General features: G+C 47.6%; 2 protein-coding genes across 2 annotated transcripts in view; one reads left to right on the top strand and one right to left on the bottom strand.

Annotated features, from left to right (window-relative positions):
* The window catches only part of Prkcsh (protein kinase C substrate 80K-H), a 283,668-nt gene that overhangs the window by 205,067 nt on the left and 64,628 nt on the right, over positions 1 to 13,973 (bottom strand). The window lies entirely within an intron of this gene.
* On the top strand, positions 2,940 to 13,875 carry Ecsit (ECSIT signaling integrator). Its single transcript, XM_051196869.1, has 8 exons — positions 2,940 to 3,058; positions 8,972 to 9,085; positions 9,809 to 10,226; positions 11,361 to 11,584; positions 12,368 to 12,422; positions 12,531 to 12,679; positions 13,007 to 13,112; positions 13,528 to 13,875. The coding sequence occupies exons 2-8, from the start codon at positions 8,993 to 8,995 to the stop codon at positions 13,779 to 13,781; spliced, it is 1,299 nt and encodes a 432-aa protein (XP_051052826.1). The 5' UTR covers positions 2,940 to 3,058; positions 8,972 to 8,992; the 3' UTR covers positions 13,782 to 13,875.

Below are 13,973 nucleotides of genomic sequence, written 5' to 3'. Positions count from 1 at the left end.
GCAGAGGTAGGTGGATTTCAGTGAGTTCAAGGCCAGCTTGAGCTTGGTCTACATAGTTAAGTTTTAGGCCAGTCAGAAATCCATAGTCAATAATAACATTTTTTTTTTTTTTTTTTTTTTTTTTTTTTTGGTTTTCTGAAACAGGGTTTCTCTGTAGTTTTGGAGGCTCTCCTAGAACTCGCTCAGTAGACCAGGTTGGCCTTGAACTCACAGAGATACACCTACCTCTGCATTCCCAGTGCTGGCCCACATTTGTGGGCCACCAACAGCCAGCTACAATAAATCTTTTAAAAATGTAACCATTAAAGGTAAAGACAAAGTAGGAGTAACTGAAGCTGACCTCTGGTCTCATCCAGCCAGAGCCTACTAAAACAGAAGCTCTAGTCTAAAGAGTCACAGAAACAAATGCTATCACCTCTCACCAGACAGCCGGAACAAGAGGGTTCCCCAGGTCTAACCTCTGCCTTGGCTGGTGTATTATATTTTCTGTTCTGTGGTGAAATGCCTGAGAGTGGCTAGCTTTATAAAGAAGGATTCATTCAGGTTAGTGCACAGGTCTGGAGGCTCAGAGACTCAGCACTTGCTGGAGTCCAGTACGTACAGCACATCACCACATGACAGGAGATGGGCAATGTGGACACACCCTGACAGACACTCTTTTAGACACAGGGTTCTCATTCTTCTCCCTAGCTGGGATGGAAAAGGCCAGGTGGACCAGGCTGGTCTTGAACTCTAAGAGGTGTACCTGCTTCTGCCTCTTTCACTTCATGTGAAGTCACCAGTATGGGTGACCTCTGGTAGCCCACCTTCCAAAGGCATCACCTTGAAACTCCATGTGTGGGTTAAGTCTCTGCCGTTTTTGTGGAGACAGGGTCTTGCAGCCCAGGCTATGCCACGTCAAGGGTCACTCTGCTGCCTCCACCTCTTGAGTGCTGGAATGAGAGGCGTGTGCTGGCCCTGCTCACTTCCTTTTTATTCCTTCCTTCTTCCGCTTCTTAGCTACATAGCTAGTTTGAGGCTAACCTGGGCTACATGAGACCTTGTCCTAAAAGTAATCTGGTGGTGCAGGCCTTTAGTTCCGGCACTTGGGAAGCAGAAGCGGATCTCTGGGAGATCCAAGCCAGGCAGGACACAGTGCACAAATAGTTGTGTAAGAACCCAGAGTGCTTGTGAGAAAACACAACATGAGCCTTTTTTGTGGGGGTGGGAGTGGGGGGAGGGTTGCTTTTTCAAGACAGGGTTTCTCTGTGTAGCCCTGACTGTCCTGGAACTAATCATGTAGATCAGGCTGACCTTGAACTCAAAGAGATCTGCCTGCCTCTGCCTCCCAAGTGCTGGGATTAATGGCGAATGCCACCACGACCCAGCAAGACATGACCTCAGTGTCTTCAGAACACAGACTTGTTCTTGGACTGTGTGTACAAGCTCCTCCCAGGTGTGGCAGATAGGAGTGGATTTACTTCAGCTGTTATAATTCATGTGCCTCCTTGTGCTTGAACACTTTACTCATAATGATTTTTAACCCTCAGAGTATAAATTGTCTGATGTTCCGAATGAAGTTGGCTATTGTGTGAGACTTTTCTCCACTTCATTTTGAGGCCCTGCTTTCACAGGCTCATGCTACCAACTAGAGCAGTAAACAGAGGCCAGCGCCGTTTACATAAAGAGTTCCAGGCCAGCTAGAGCAAGCAATATAGTGAGACCTTGTCTAAACAAAAGGACTGGGGTAGAGTACCTGCCTGCCATGGAAGAGGCCCTGGATTCTGTCCCCCACATAAGTAATGCATGGTGGCACAGACCTGTGATCCCAGTGCAAAGTCAAATTTGGCTATATACAAGCTCAAAGCTACACAAGACTTGTCTTTAAAATGGTTACTATGGGGCTGGCAAGCTGGCTCAGTGAGTAAAGTGCTGCCAAGTCCTATGGCTTGAGTTCAATCCCTGGAACCCACATGATAGAGATTCTAGCAAATTGTCTATTCATCATCACAAAAAAAAAATGTTTTTTAAAACTGCATTTTAAACAAGACTCCATATTAGACATACATATAATAACTTGGTATATATGTATATATACATAATATTATCTATACCCAAGCACACAACAGTCCCAGGGCACAATCAGATCATCTACACATACACTCCAAAGGCCTCTCAGCCCTCAGTGTGGGCAGTTTGAAGAGTCAATCCAGACTCCCTACTGGGGAGGGAGGGAGAGAGGGGTGGCAGGAATGCATGTCCTTTCTCACAGAAGCCCTTGTACTTATATGGCTATTTTACATAGATGAATTCAAACCTCAAAAATTCTGGTTGAAGGGGGTTAAAAGTGCTTGCAGCCAAGCAAGATGACCCAAATTTCATCCCCAGTATCCACTTGATGGAAAGACTGTTTCCCCTAAATTGTCCTCTGACCTCTACGCGAATGTGCTCACATAGATTTACACATGTACCCAAAATAAATGAGCATAACTTGGAATCTTGTTAAAGCTGCTGGCAGTGTTGCCCACCTGAAGTTCCAGCTACTCAGGAGGTAGCTCTTGAGTCCAGGGTTTCGAGACCAGCCTGAGTACCATACCAAAACCCTGGCTCACACAACTCAAAAGCAATCAACCAAACTACAAAATTGTTTAGTAAAATTAATAAACCCTGGGGCTTGGTAGTGTGCTTGCTTAGCACGCGAGAGGCCCTGGGTTCCATTCCCACTCTGCACAGAACCGGACGTGGTGCTTCAGGTCCGTAATAATATTTTGTCCGTAACAACAATTTACCATCTCTCTTGGGTGAGGAAACTGGATGGGGTGGTTCAGCACCTCCGCCGCAGGAAGCCAAGGCCCCGGGCTCCCGCAGTTGAGTGAGGGGCAGGGCCTGCTCCCTGAGGCGGTTAGTGTCATCCTTCCTTCCTATTGGTCAGCCTCTTCTTGAGGGCGGGACCTACCTTCACAGGCTTTTCTGATTTGCTGCCGCCTTCGGCCCGCAACCGGAAGCTCTATGACAGAACATGCGGGCTCCCGGCGTTGCCACCGAGCCTGCTATGTACCGCGGTCGTCCGCGTGAGAAGGTGGGTCGCGCGTGGGAGGGCGATGGGACAATCTGGGGTTCAAGGGCGTCCACTTCCAGGCCTGGTAGGGCCTGAAGGACAGCCTTCAACTCGGCCTCAGGGTGAGGGCACCGTGACCGTTGGGGGCTCATGCTTGGGGACACGCGAGGAAAGGTTGCTTCAACAGTCCGGTTTCGCCCAGATCAGAGGCCACACAGCACTAAGGCGGTGAGGCAGGCATTGGACCTGCGTCTTCCAGTCTCTCGGAGACCTGGATCCATGGCAGCCCACATACACACGCGGTTCAGATTTATCTGTGTGTTTTTTGGTTTTGGTTTTTCGAGACAGGGTTTCTCTGTGAAGCCTTGGCTGTCCTGGAACTCGCTCTGTAAATCAGGCTGGCCTCGAACTCACAGAGATCCGCCTGCCTCTGCCTCCCGAGTGCTTTATCTGTGTTTTGTAGGAACTTAATGCTTATCTGCACTCAGTTGGTCGGTGTTGGGCACTTACCCTGCTGGTGAAGATACAGCAATGAGAAAAACATTAAATATATATATATATATATATATATGTATGTATGTATACATATATACATACATATATACACTCACATATATGCACGTATGTATATATATGTATATATATATAGTCAAAGAGAGCCAATTATTGAACAAATCGCAGACGGAACAGGTAATTTCGCGATTTCAAATAGTGATTGTTGCAACCAGTGTGTTCCATGAAACAAGAGTCTTTATGTACCCCACTCTTGATCCTCCTGCTCCATCCAGCCTTCTGAGTGCTGGATTACAGGCCTGTACCAAGATGATAAGCAGTAGGCAGAGGGTAAAACAAGTTCAAAGCCTGTGGGACCAATAAACTTGTCTTGTTTCAGAAACAGTGTGGCTGGAGTTACAGGGATAGGGGCAGTTCAGCAAGTAGACTCCATCTGATGTCTGTTTATTTATTTTTAATTTATTTTTATTTCATGTATATCCTGCCTGTGTAAGGGTGTTTGTTGGATTCCTTAGAATTGGAGTTACAGTTGCGAGCAGCGGTGTGGGTGTTGGGAATTGAACCGTGATCCTTTGGAAGAGTTGCCAGTGCTCTTAACCACTGAGCCATCTCTTCACCACCACCACCATCACCCCCTTTCTGATAGGTATTTACTTTTAAGATTTTTAGTTGGTGGGGTGGGGTGGGTCACACATGTGTGCCGCAGTGCATGGTGGAGGTCAGAGGACAGCTAGGGAGTTTTATCCATGAATCTTATACTGGTTCCCGGGGTTGAACTCTGGTCATTAGGCTTGCATTGTTCCAGCAGCAAGTCCCTTTCTCAGTTGAATCATCTGTCTGGGCTCTTGTTTATTTACAGTTTAGACTGCCATGAGCAGTTACTATCAGCTGATCCTGTACTGGATGCATTCCTCCTGCCTCAGACTCCACAGTGCTGGCTTTACAGCCACAACCCTTGTCGCAGGTCTGTTTTTTTTTTTTTGAGGCAGAGTTCCACTATGTACCATGGCTGGTCTGGAACTTGCTGTTTCTATGTAGATCAGGCTCACCTCAAACTCAGAGATCTGCTTGCCTGTGTCATCCTAGTGCTGGGATTACAAGCATGTGCTATCACCACCCAGCATTTTTATGTGTTCATGTGTAGGTGTGTGTATGTATGTTAGTGCATGTACATGTATGCACATGTGTATAGGAGGACAACTGTCAACCTTGGATGTTTTCCTCAGGAGCTGTCCACTTTTGTGCTTTGAGACAAGGTCTTTCACTGATTAGGCTGGCTGAGCTGGCTGGGTCTTTCACTGATTAGGCTGGCTGGTCAGAGAGTTCAGGGAACCTGTCCATTTCTGCTTCCCCAGTGCTGCAATTACAAATGCATGTCACCTCACCTGGCTTTTTATGTGGGTACTGGAGATCAAACTCAAGTCCTCAGGCTTTCAGGGCAAGCATTTTACCAATAAAGCCATCTTTCCAGCCCACTTAGTTTCCCTTTTTAAAGCTTTCTTTTCCAACGGAGGGAAGTGACTGCCTGTGCAGGAGAGGGTGGACACCCATACAGGAGAGCAGAGCACACACTTGTGCTGTGATGTGCAGCACAGGGGACAGATTTGGGTATGGTCTCCAGGACTGTTAGACACACTGAATAAGGACATGGTGTACTCTAAATGCCTCCTTCTTTGTGGCATGAATAGCAAGGAAGGGTGGTGACCCTGGCTAACCTCCAGGTCAAAGGTATGTCTGTTGGTGTCCTGTGAACGGAGCTTGAGTTGGCTGGTTTTTACCAAAGTTATGTTTAGGTATGGGAACCATGAGCAGAAGTATTCACTACTCTGATTAATACATGTAGGAGCCACCTATGGCTGTCACAATGCATATGTCCATGCATTGTGTGTGTTCCATGTTAAGAATCAACATTTTACAGGTCCTGGAACAATTTGCAAAGCAAAGGTTTAGGTCCTTCTTATCAAACTATATGCCAAGCAAGTATTCCACCATCAGCCCCTCACTGGGGGAGGGCAGGGGCTCTACCACTGAGCCATGCCCCCAGCAGCTCACTGGAGGAGTCTAGGCTTGTTTTTTCTTAAATAGGTTCTGGCCTGGAACTTACTAAGATCTGCCTGCCTCTGCCTCCTGAATGCTGGGATTAAAAGTACATTACTATGCCTGGCTCAACTAGACAAAAGTTTTTTGTGTTTATGTGTGTGTGCACGTGTGCACTTTGCAATTTGTGAGAGTCAGTTCTTTCCTCCTTCCCCCTGGATTCCAAGGATGGAATTCCAGTTGTCAGACATGGAATTACCCGCTCAGCCATTTTGTTAGCTCCCCAGGTATTGTTCTGTTTTGTTTTCAGGCTTTTGTCTGTTTGTTTCTTTCCCTGTGTTCTGAGGCAGGTTTACACATAGCCCTAGCTGGCTTCATACTTGCTATGTATCTAAGGTAGGGGGACCTTCTACCCAAGTGCCAGGGTTACAGGCTTATGTCACCACACCCGCCTCCAGAAATTTTCTGTGGTAGCAAAGATGATGAAACTCTTCCTAAAATGTTGTCTGAGGCCTGGATACCCTGACACCAGAACCCCACAGGTACACTAAGAAAACTGCAAACCAGTGCCTCCTGAATAAAGCTGTAAAGTTCTCTTGCAGTGGGTTTGCAAACATTCAAAAAGCATTCTACATCATGGCTAAGAGAATGTATCTCCAAAATGCAAGGGTAGTTTAATATCTGAAATTTTATGTAATATATTGATAGAACAAAACCCCCAAATTACATGATTATTTCAGACAATGCAGAAAACTCTTACTGTTTTTATTTGTTTGAGACAAGGTCTCACTGTGTAGAACAGGCTGGCTATGTGGGTCCCTGCAAGTGTCACTACTAACAGCAAGATGATCTGGATGAGGTTAAGAATGAAACAGGCTGGCAGTGGTGAAGCCTTTTATCCTAGCACTTGGGAGGCAGAGGAAGGAGGATCTCTGTGAGTTCAAGAACAGCATGGCCTACAAGAGCTAGTACCAGGACAGACTCCAAAACCACAGAGAAACCCTGTCTTGAAAAACAAAACAAACAAACAAACAAAAAAAAAAAAACAAAAAAGAATGAAACTTAGATCAGCACAATTTAACTGGTGCTGGGTCCAAACTTCTGGAGTCTAACGCCAAGTGGTTTATTTCTTACACATTTAAACACCGTAAAACTTTGTAAAAATAAAGTTTACATGTCATGTGACACTTATCATGACAAAGCTTTAGGCATGACTACTACATAGAAACTCCCTTGCAAAGTGCATCTTTATAGCAAAGCCCCTGTGACCTTTCCCACTTGGACTTAGAACAGTGCTCAGAACAAGGGCCTAGGGAGGAAGGGTTTGTAATAAGCATGATGGATTTGGAGGAGGAGGAGGGGTTCAAAACAGGGTTTCTTTATGTAGCCCTGGATGTTATGGAACTGGCTTTGTAGACCAGACTGGCCTCCTGCCTTTGTCTCCCAAGTGCTGGGATTTGAGGCGTGAGTCACCACTGCCTAGCAAAGGATGGGTTCTGTTAACATTTAGGAGTCTGAGAGGAACAAGCATACTTGCAACTTTTGCAAATCACATGTAACCTCTTTCATGAGGATGGGCTCAGGATTCTTGAGGATTGGGTGAAGGCTGGCTTTACAGAATAGCTAACATTACCAGGTGTTGACACACCCACTCAAGGCCTTCTGGATGGAAAATGTATCAGTTGCTTTCTTCTCTAGTGCTATCTGTAAGCTGTGCCCTCCACAACTGGCCTTGAACTCAGAGATCTGCCTCCTGAGTGCTGGGATTAAAGACCTGCACCACCATGCCCAGTGAGAGATTAGACTCTTTTGCCAGAGTCAGGAGGCAGACAAGGGTGCGCAGTTTGGCCATATCTTGGTGTCACAACCACAGCTTCCAGCAGTAGCACTCAGGCAGGAGAAGGAAATAGAGCCGCCATAGAGAAAGTTCAGTTGGTAAGTACCTGCATGAGCCTGACCACTTAAGTTCTATTTCAAATACCCAGGGTGAAAAAGAGATGAGACTGGAGAGATGGCTCACTGGGTAAAAAGTGCTTGCTGCCAAGTCTGAGGACCTGAGTATGATCCCCAGAACCCACATTGTGGAAGGAAAGAACTGAATTCTACAAGTACACTTCTGTGCTGGTATCATGGCACATTTGTTTGTATATACTCAGGAATGCACAAACAAGGGTGGGGTTTTTTTGTTTTTATTTTTTTATAATTTTGTCTTAAATCACACCTGTGGTTAAATGGACCTTACTTTCTCTTAACCATGGTGTTCAAGCCTTTTTTCTTTTTAAAGCTGAAGGAGGCAGAGAAAGGGGCATCCTTGGGGCTCACTGGTCAGCCAATCTAGCTGTTCAATGAAAGACTCTCAAAAACTGGTCCTGCATGCTTTAATTCCAACCCTTGAAAGATAGAGGTGGGGAGTTCTGTGAGGCTGGAGGCCAGTCTGCAGAGCAACTTCTAGGCCAGCTATGGTCACCCAGTAAGACCATGGCTCAGCCATTAAGAGCTCTTCTAGGGTTTGATTCCCAGCACTCACATGGTAGTCACATCTCTAACTCTAATTCCAGGGATCCAAATCCTCCTCCTGACCTCCATGGTACTAGGTGTGCATGTAGTATACAGACATACATGCAGGCAATACATCATACACATAAATTTAAAATAAAAGTAATTTAGAGGGTTTTTAAAAAGCCAGATGTCTCGGCATTCATACAGTGTGGTAGGAGACTACTGAAAAGTTGTCCTCTGGCCTCCACAAAAGTAATGTGGCCTGTACACCTGTGTACAGGTACACACAAAGACACATCTTGAGAAAAAAATGAAGTGTGGCACACACCTTCAGTTCCAGCACTCAGGAGGCAGAGGCAGGTGGATCTCTGTGAGTTCGAGGCCAGCCTGATGTATACAGAGAAACCCTGTCTTGGGAAAAAATGAAAAACTGCCAGGTATGAGCCAGTGAGATGACTTGTTATATAAAGGTACTTGCTGCCAAGCCTGAACAACTGGGTTTAATTCTAAAACTCACGTGGTGGAGGATAGAACCGTCTCTCCACGCTATCCCCTGACCTCCACACAACTGCATGTATAGTGGATGCATGAGGTAGGCACAAACACACACAATAAATCAACACATTTAATTTAAAAAATTGTCAGGCTTGGTGGCTTACATCTGTAATCTCAGCACTTGGAAAGTGGAGGAGTTTAAGGCCATCCTTAGTTCATAGTAAATCTGAAGCAAGCCTGGGCTATATGATACTCTTATCTCAAAAACAAAATCAAAAATGAACACTTGGGGCTTGGTAGACTAGGCTCTTGGGTCTGAGTGTGCTCTTTATCACAGAAATGCCGTCTTACAGGTGCCTGGCTAATGCGGTTTCAACTTCTCTTGACTAGGGCGGCTGAATCTGCTGAGGCATGAGCTGGGTCCAGGCCAGCCTGCTGGCCCGAGGCCTGTCCAGGGGCTGGGGAGGCATCTGCAGTACTGCCCTCTCAGGAGCTCCTGCTCAGGTAACCACAGGCTAGGGACTTGTGAGTGGAGGGGAAAGGCCTGGGCTTTACACTCACCCTCTCAGGATCTTGGCCTCCCGTCCTGCTGACAGCCGCTGTGTTAGTTACTTTACCATTGCTGTACTAAAGGTAAATGACCAAAAGCAACTTAAAGGGATTTGGGCTTAAGGTCTCAGAGGGTGAGTACAGACAGTGATGGCATGGCAGCAGTTGGCCAGAGCAGGATGCTAAGGTCACATCTCAAGCACACATAGGAAGAGGAGGGTAAACTGTAAATTGGTTGAAGCTATAAATCCTCAAAGCTACCTCCACTGACATACTTGTCCAGTAAGGCTCCCGTTCCCAAAGGTTCCAAAATCCAAAAGCACCTACTAGAGACCAAGTGATCAAATACGAGCCTATGGGGTATTTCTCATTCAAACCACAACAGTGTGTATAGTTTTGGATTGTGTGTGTGTGTGTGTGTGTGTGTGTGTGTGTGTGTGTGTGTGTGACAGGATATATATAATACCAAATGGCCTTAGAATATGATGTGTGGCTCAAGCTAGTCTTGAAATCTCAATTCTTCTGTCAGCCTTCTGGGGGTTGGAATTTCAGGTGTAGAGTATTCTGTCATGGTACAAAGCTAGGGTTAGAGGCCAGTGTCAGAGCTCCTCAGAGGCCCTGCATGATGTCCAAGGGCCCCTGGGCCAGAAAAGCTAAGCAGCATCTATGCTCTCCCAGGTGTCCCTCCAGGCCGCACGAGGGCTCCATCGCAGTGCAGTTATACACAGGGATGACGTGTGGTTGGTTCCTCAACCTCCCGAGCCCCAGAGGAAGCCCATCAAGGTCCCAGTTCTCCATGAAGAACTGTTCACGCCATCGGCAAACGGGGAGCAGGACAAGGCAAGCTTCTTACGTGCAGTGCGCAGCTTTGGGGAGCACAGCGTGCGTAAGCGTGGACATGTGGACTTCATCTACCTAGCGTTGCGCAAGATGCCAGAGTTCGGTGTGGAGCGGGACCTGTCAGTGTACAACCTGCTGCTGGATGTCTTCCCCAAGGAGGTCTTCCGGCCCCGCAATATTATCCAACGCATCTTCGTCCACTATCCACGGCAGCAGGAGTGTGGGATTGCAGTCCTGGAGCAGATGGAGCGACACGGTGAGTGAATTGGGCCCAGCTCCCCTTCTGGCCTGGTTTAGTCCCTGAGTGCTGGGACTAAAGGCATGTGCTCCCATGTCCAGCTTTTTTTTCTTGGGGGGGGGGGATCTAAGATTTATTCTTAATTATATGTACGCTGTGTATCAGCGAGTGTGTGAGGGTACATGTCCAAGGAAGCCACAAGAGAGTGTTGGATACCCTGGAATTGGAGCTAAAGGTGGTACGGTCCATGTTCCTAATGCTGAGCCATTTCTTTCTGTAGCCCTTTTTGTTTTTTTGTTTTTTTTTTTTTCAAGACAGGGTTTCTTGGTATTGCTTTGGAGGTTGTCCTGGAACTAGCTCTGTAGACCAGGCTGACCTCGACCGACCACACAGAGATCCACCTGCCTCTGCCTCCCAAGTGTTGGGACTAAAAGCCACCCTGCCTAGCCCTTTTTCCACAGCACATACATTTTACATTGTCTCATGTAATCCAGGCTGACTTTGGACTCCTGTCCCCAACATATACATTTTACATGGTCTTATGTAGCCCAGGTTGGTCTTGAATTTGCTGTGCTGTGTAGCCAAGTCTGGCCTTGGACTCCTGATTTATGCCTCATGTTCTGAGTGCTGGGATAACAGCCATGTGCTGCTCTGCCCCCCCTACTTTTTTTTTTTTTTGAGACAGGGTTTTTCTGTGGCTTTGGAAGCTGTCCTGGAACTAGCTCTTGTAGACCAGGCTGACTTTGAACTCACAGATATCCACCTGCCTCTGCCTCCCGAGTGCTGGGACTAAAGGCATGTGCCACTACCGCCCAGTGCTGCTGTGCTCTTTATATGGTAAAGTCAATTCTGGAGCTGTGTATGCCACACCAGCACTGTACTCAGCTACACCCCATTCCCAGCCCCTGCTTCAAACAAAACACTGATGGGCCGGGTGTGGTAGTCACACCTCAGATCTCTGTTCTACACACAGAACCCCAGGACAGCCAGGGCCTACACAGATGGTCAGACCCTGTCTCAAAATAAGAAAACAAATATCATGAAAAATAAATTCCCTTTATTCTACTCTCCCTTCCTGCTGTCTTTCCTGACTGTAAACTTCTGGCTAATCATACCCTGCCTCTGGGGCTCTGCCGGATCTGCCCAGCACAGGAGTTATGCCCAACACAGAGACAGAGTTCCTGCTGACTCAGATATTTGGACGCACAAGTTATCCCATGCTCAAGTTCCTGCGGATGAAGCTGTGGCTCACCCGCTTCAAGAATATCAACCCCTACCCTGTGCCCCGAGATCTGCCCCAGGACCCTTTGGACCTGGCCAAGCTAAGCCTGCGACACATGGAGCCTGACCTCAGTGCCAAGGTCACTGTCTACCAGGTATGTTCTCTTGTTGGTTCCTGTAGCTACTACCATCCCTGGTTGACCACTTTATTGCTCCCTGGGCTCTCCTTCACTCACCCAGTGTTTCAGCAATGCTCATGGCCCTTCCTTATTACCACAGTTGGACCTATCTTCCTCTGTGTCAGGTGTATTCGTATCCTTTGGTTCTTTAGCAGAATACCAGAAGCCAGATACTTGGTAAAGAAAAGAGCAGCTAGCTGTCGTGATGCACACACCTCTAATCCCAGTACTTGGGAGGCAGAGGCAGGTGGATCTCAGTGAGTTCAAGGCCAGTCTGGTCTACAGAAGGAGTCAGCTGGGGCTACAAACAGAGCCTTTGCCTCATCCCCTAGCGAGGGATGGGTTATGGCTTGGTGGTAAGGCATGGGGTTCCATTCCTAGTACTGTGACAAAAAGAGAGGCCTGTCTTTATGCAGTATGCTAGGCAAACACTCATCAACTGAGCCAAGTCCCATCTGAAAAACTCTTACTGGCATTTCTGCACATGATGAACAGAACTATAGAGGTACAGTAACTTGGATGAGGTCCCTGCAGATTGAACATTAGTTGGATGGCTCCAAGGTCCCTTCAGGGTAGGCTCAATGTTGACAGCTCTGGCTAGATTGGCTACAAAGAAAGAGGAAGGGGCCACTTTTAGTAACATGTAGGGAGCGGTACAGTTGTTCAGGATGTACTGGCATCCTCTTTCCCTTTGCTTTCTCTGCCTGCCTGTAGATGTTGGGGAGTCACACTTTCTTGCACCCCTGCTCTTCCTTGCAGATGTCTTTGCCCAGTGAGTCCACAGGCATAGATCCCATCCAGCCCCACATTGTAGGTAAGACCCCAGCCTGTCCCACGCTCGGTCGTACCCCTCTGGGCCCACTGAATGAACTCCTGGGCCCCTTGCTGCTAAAGCATCAATAGGTTCTCATCTCTACACCAGGAATTCAGAGTCCTGATCAGCAAGCTGCCCTGGCCCGCCACAACCCATCCAAGCCTGTTTTTGTTGAGGGCCCTTTCCCTCTCTGGCTGCGCAATAAGTGTGTTTATTATCATATCCTGAGAGCTGATCTGCCACTCCCAGAGGAAGAGGTGAGTTACATCCCCAGAACCCACATGACAGAAGGAAAGAACTGACTCCTGTGAGGGGTATGCATAAATAAATGTAATTTTAAAAACATAGTGGCACATAGCTCTAATTCCAGCACTCAGGAGGCAAAGACAGGTGGATCAGTGTGAGTTCAAGGCCAGCCTGGTGTACGCAGTGAGTTCCAGATTAGCCAGGACTACATAGTCTGTCTTAAAAAGAAGGGATGGATGGGAGGGTAGGTGGTCTGGCAAATCCTGAAGGCTCAGATAAGGAGCTGGGGTTGTGTTCTGGCCCCTGAACCTGCTTGCTCTCTCTCTTGCCTGAGGTAGAATGTAGAGGAAATCCCAGAAGAATGGAATCTCTATTACCCAATGAAGCTGGACCTGGAATATTCAAGGAGCGGCTGGGACAACTATGAGTTTGACCTGGATGAAGGTAAAAGCAGGACTCAGCATAGCTCATCCTTGGGACCACAGGTTAAGACACTGCCTACTTCCCCCAGTCTCCATACAATCAGGGGTCATGTGGCCCTGGGGAACCTGTCCTCCTTGGTCACTGCCCCTCCCCTTAATATATTTTGTGGAACATTCTATACTGACTAGTGACATGATCAGGACAGATGCAAGCCTCAGGTCAGTAGGGAACAGTCAAGTTATTTGGGGCACATGGCGGCCTCCAGGTTTGGAGTCAAAGTCAGCTTTCCCTATAGCATCTGAAGAAGCAAGTAGCATGGCCCAGGTAAAATGGAGAACATGCATGTAGGGGGCTGCTCTGTGAATGCATGGTGGTGCTCATGAACTCAGGGTCCCAGTCCCTCAAGGTGGTGAGGGCATGCTCCTCTCTCCTACAGTGACAGAAGGCCCTGTCTTCGCCATGTGCATGGCTGGTGCCCATGACCAGGCAACACTGGTCAAGTGGATCCAGGGCTTGCAGGAGACCAACCCAACCCTGGCACAGATCCCTGTGGTATTTCGCCTGGCCAGGTCCACAGGGGAGCTGCTGACAACCTCAAGGCTGGAGGGCCAGTCCCCTCCCGACGGTCCTCCCAAGGGCCAGGAGGAAGATGAGGGCCTTCAGACACAGCCTCAGCAGGGTCAGAGTTGAGTCTGAGCTGGCATGAGCTGTACAGAAATTGGACTGGTACAAAATAATATGGACAAAATAAAACCCTTTTCTCTGGCCATGTAGCTTTCCTTCAGATGTTATGAATGAGTGAGTTCATCTGGCTCCACCTTCCTGGGACACTCCTTTTTTGTTCATCTGTAAACATTCCGTTTATGTATTCATGGTTTGGGA

Source organism: Phodopus roborovskii, unplaced genomic scaffold (genome assembly GCF_943737965.1).
Source record: "Phodopus roborovskii unplaced genomic scaffold, PHOROB, whole genome shotgun sequence".
Classification (NCBI taxonomy): domain Eukaryota; kingdom Metazoa; phylum Chordata; class Mammalia; order Rodentia; family Cricetidae; genus Phodopus; species Phodopus roborovskii.
Note: the sequence above shows the minus strand (reverse complement) of the source record. Positions and strands in the feature narration are given on the sequence as shown.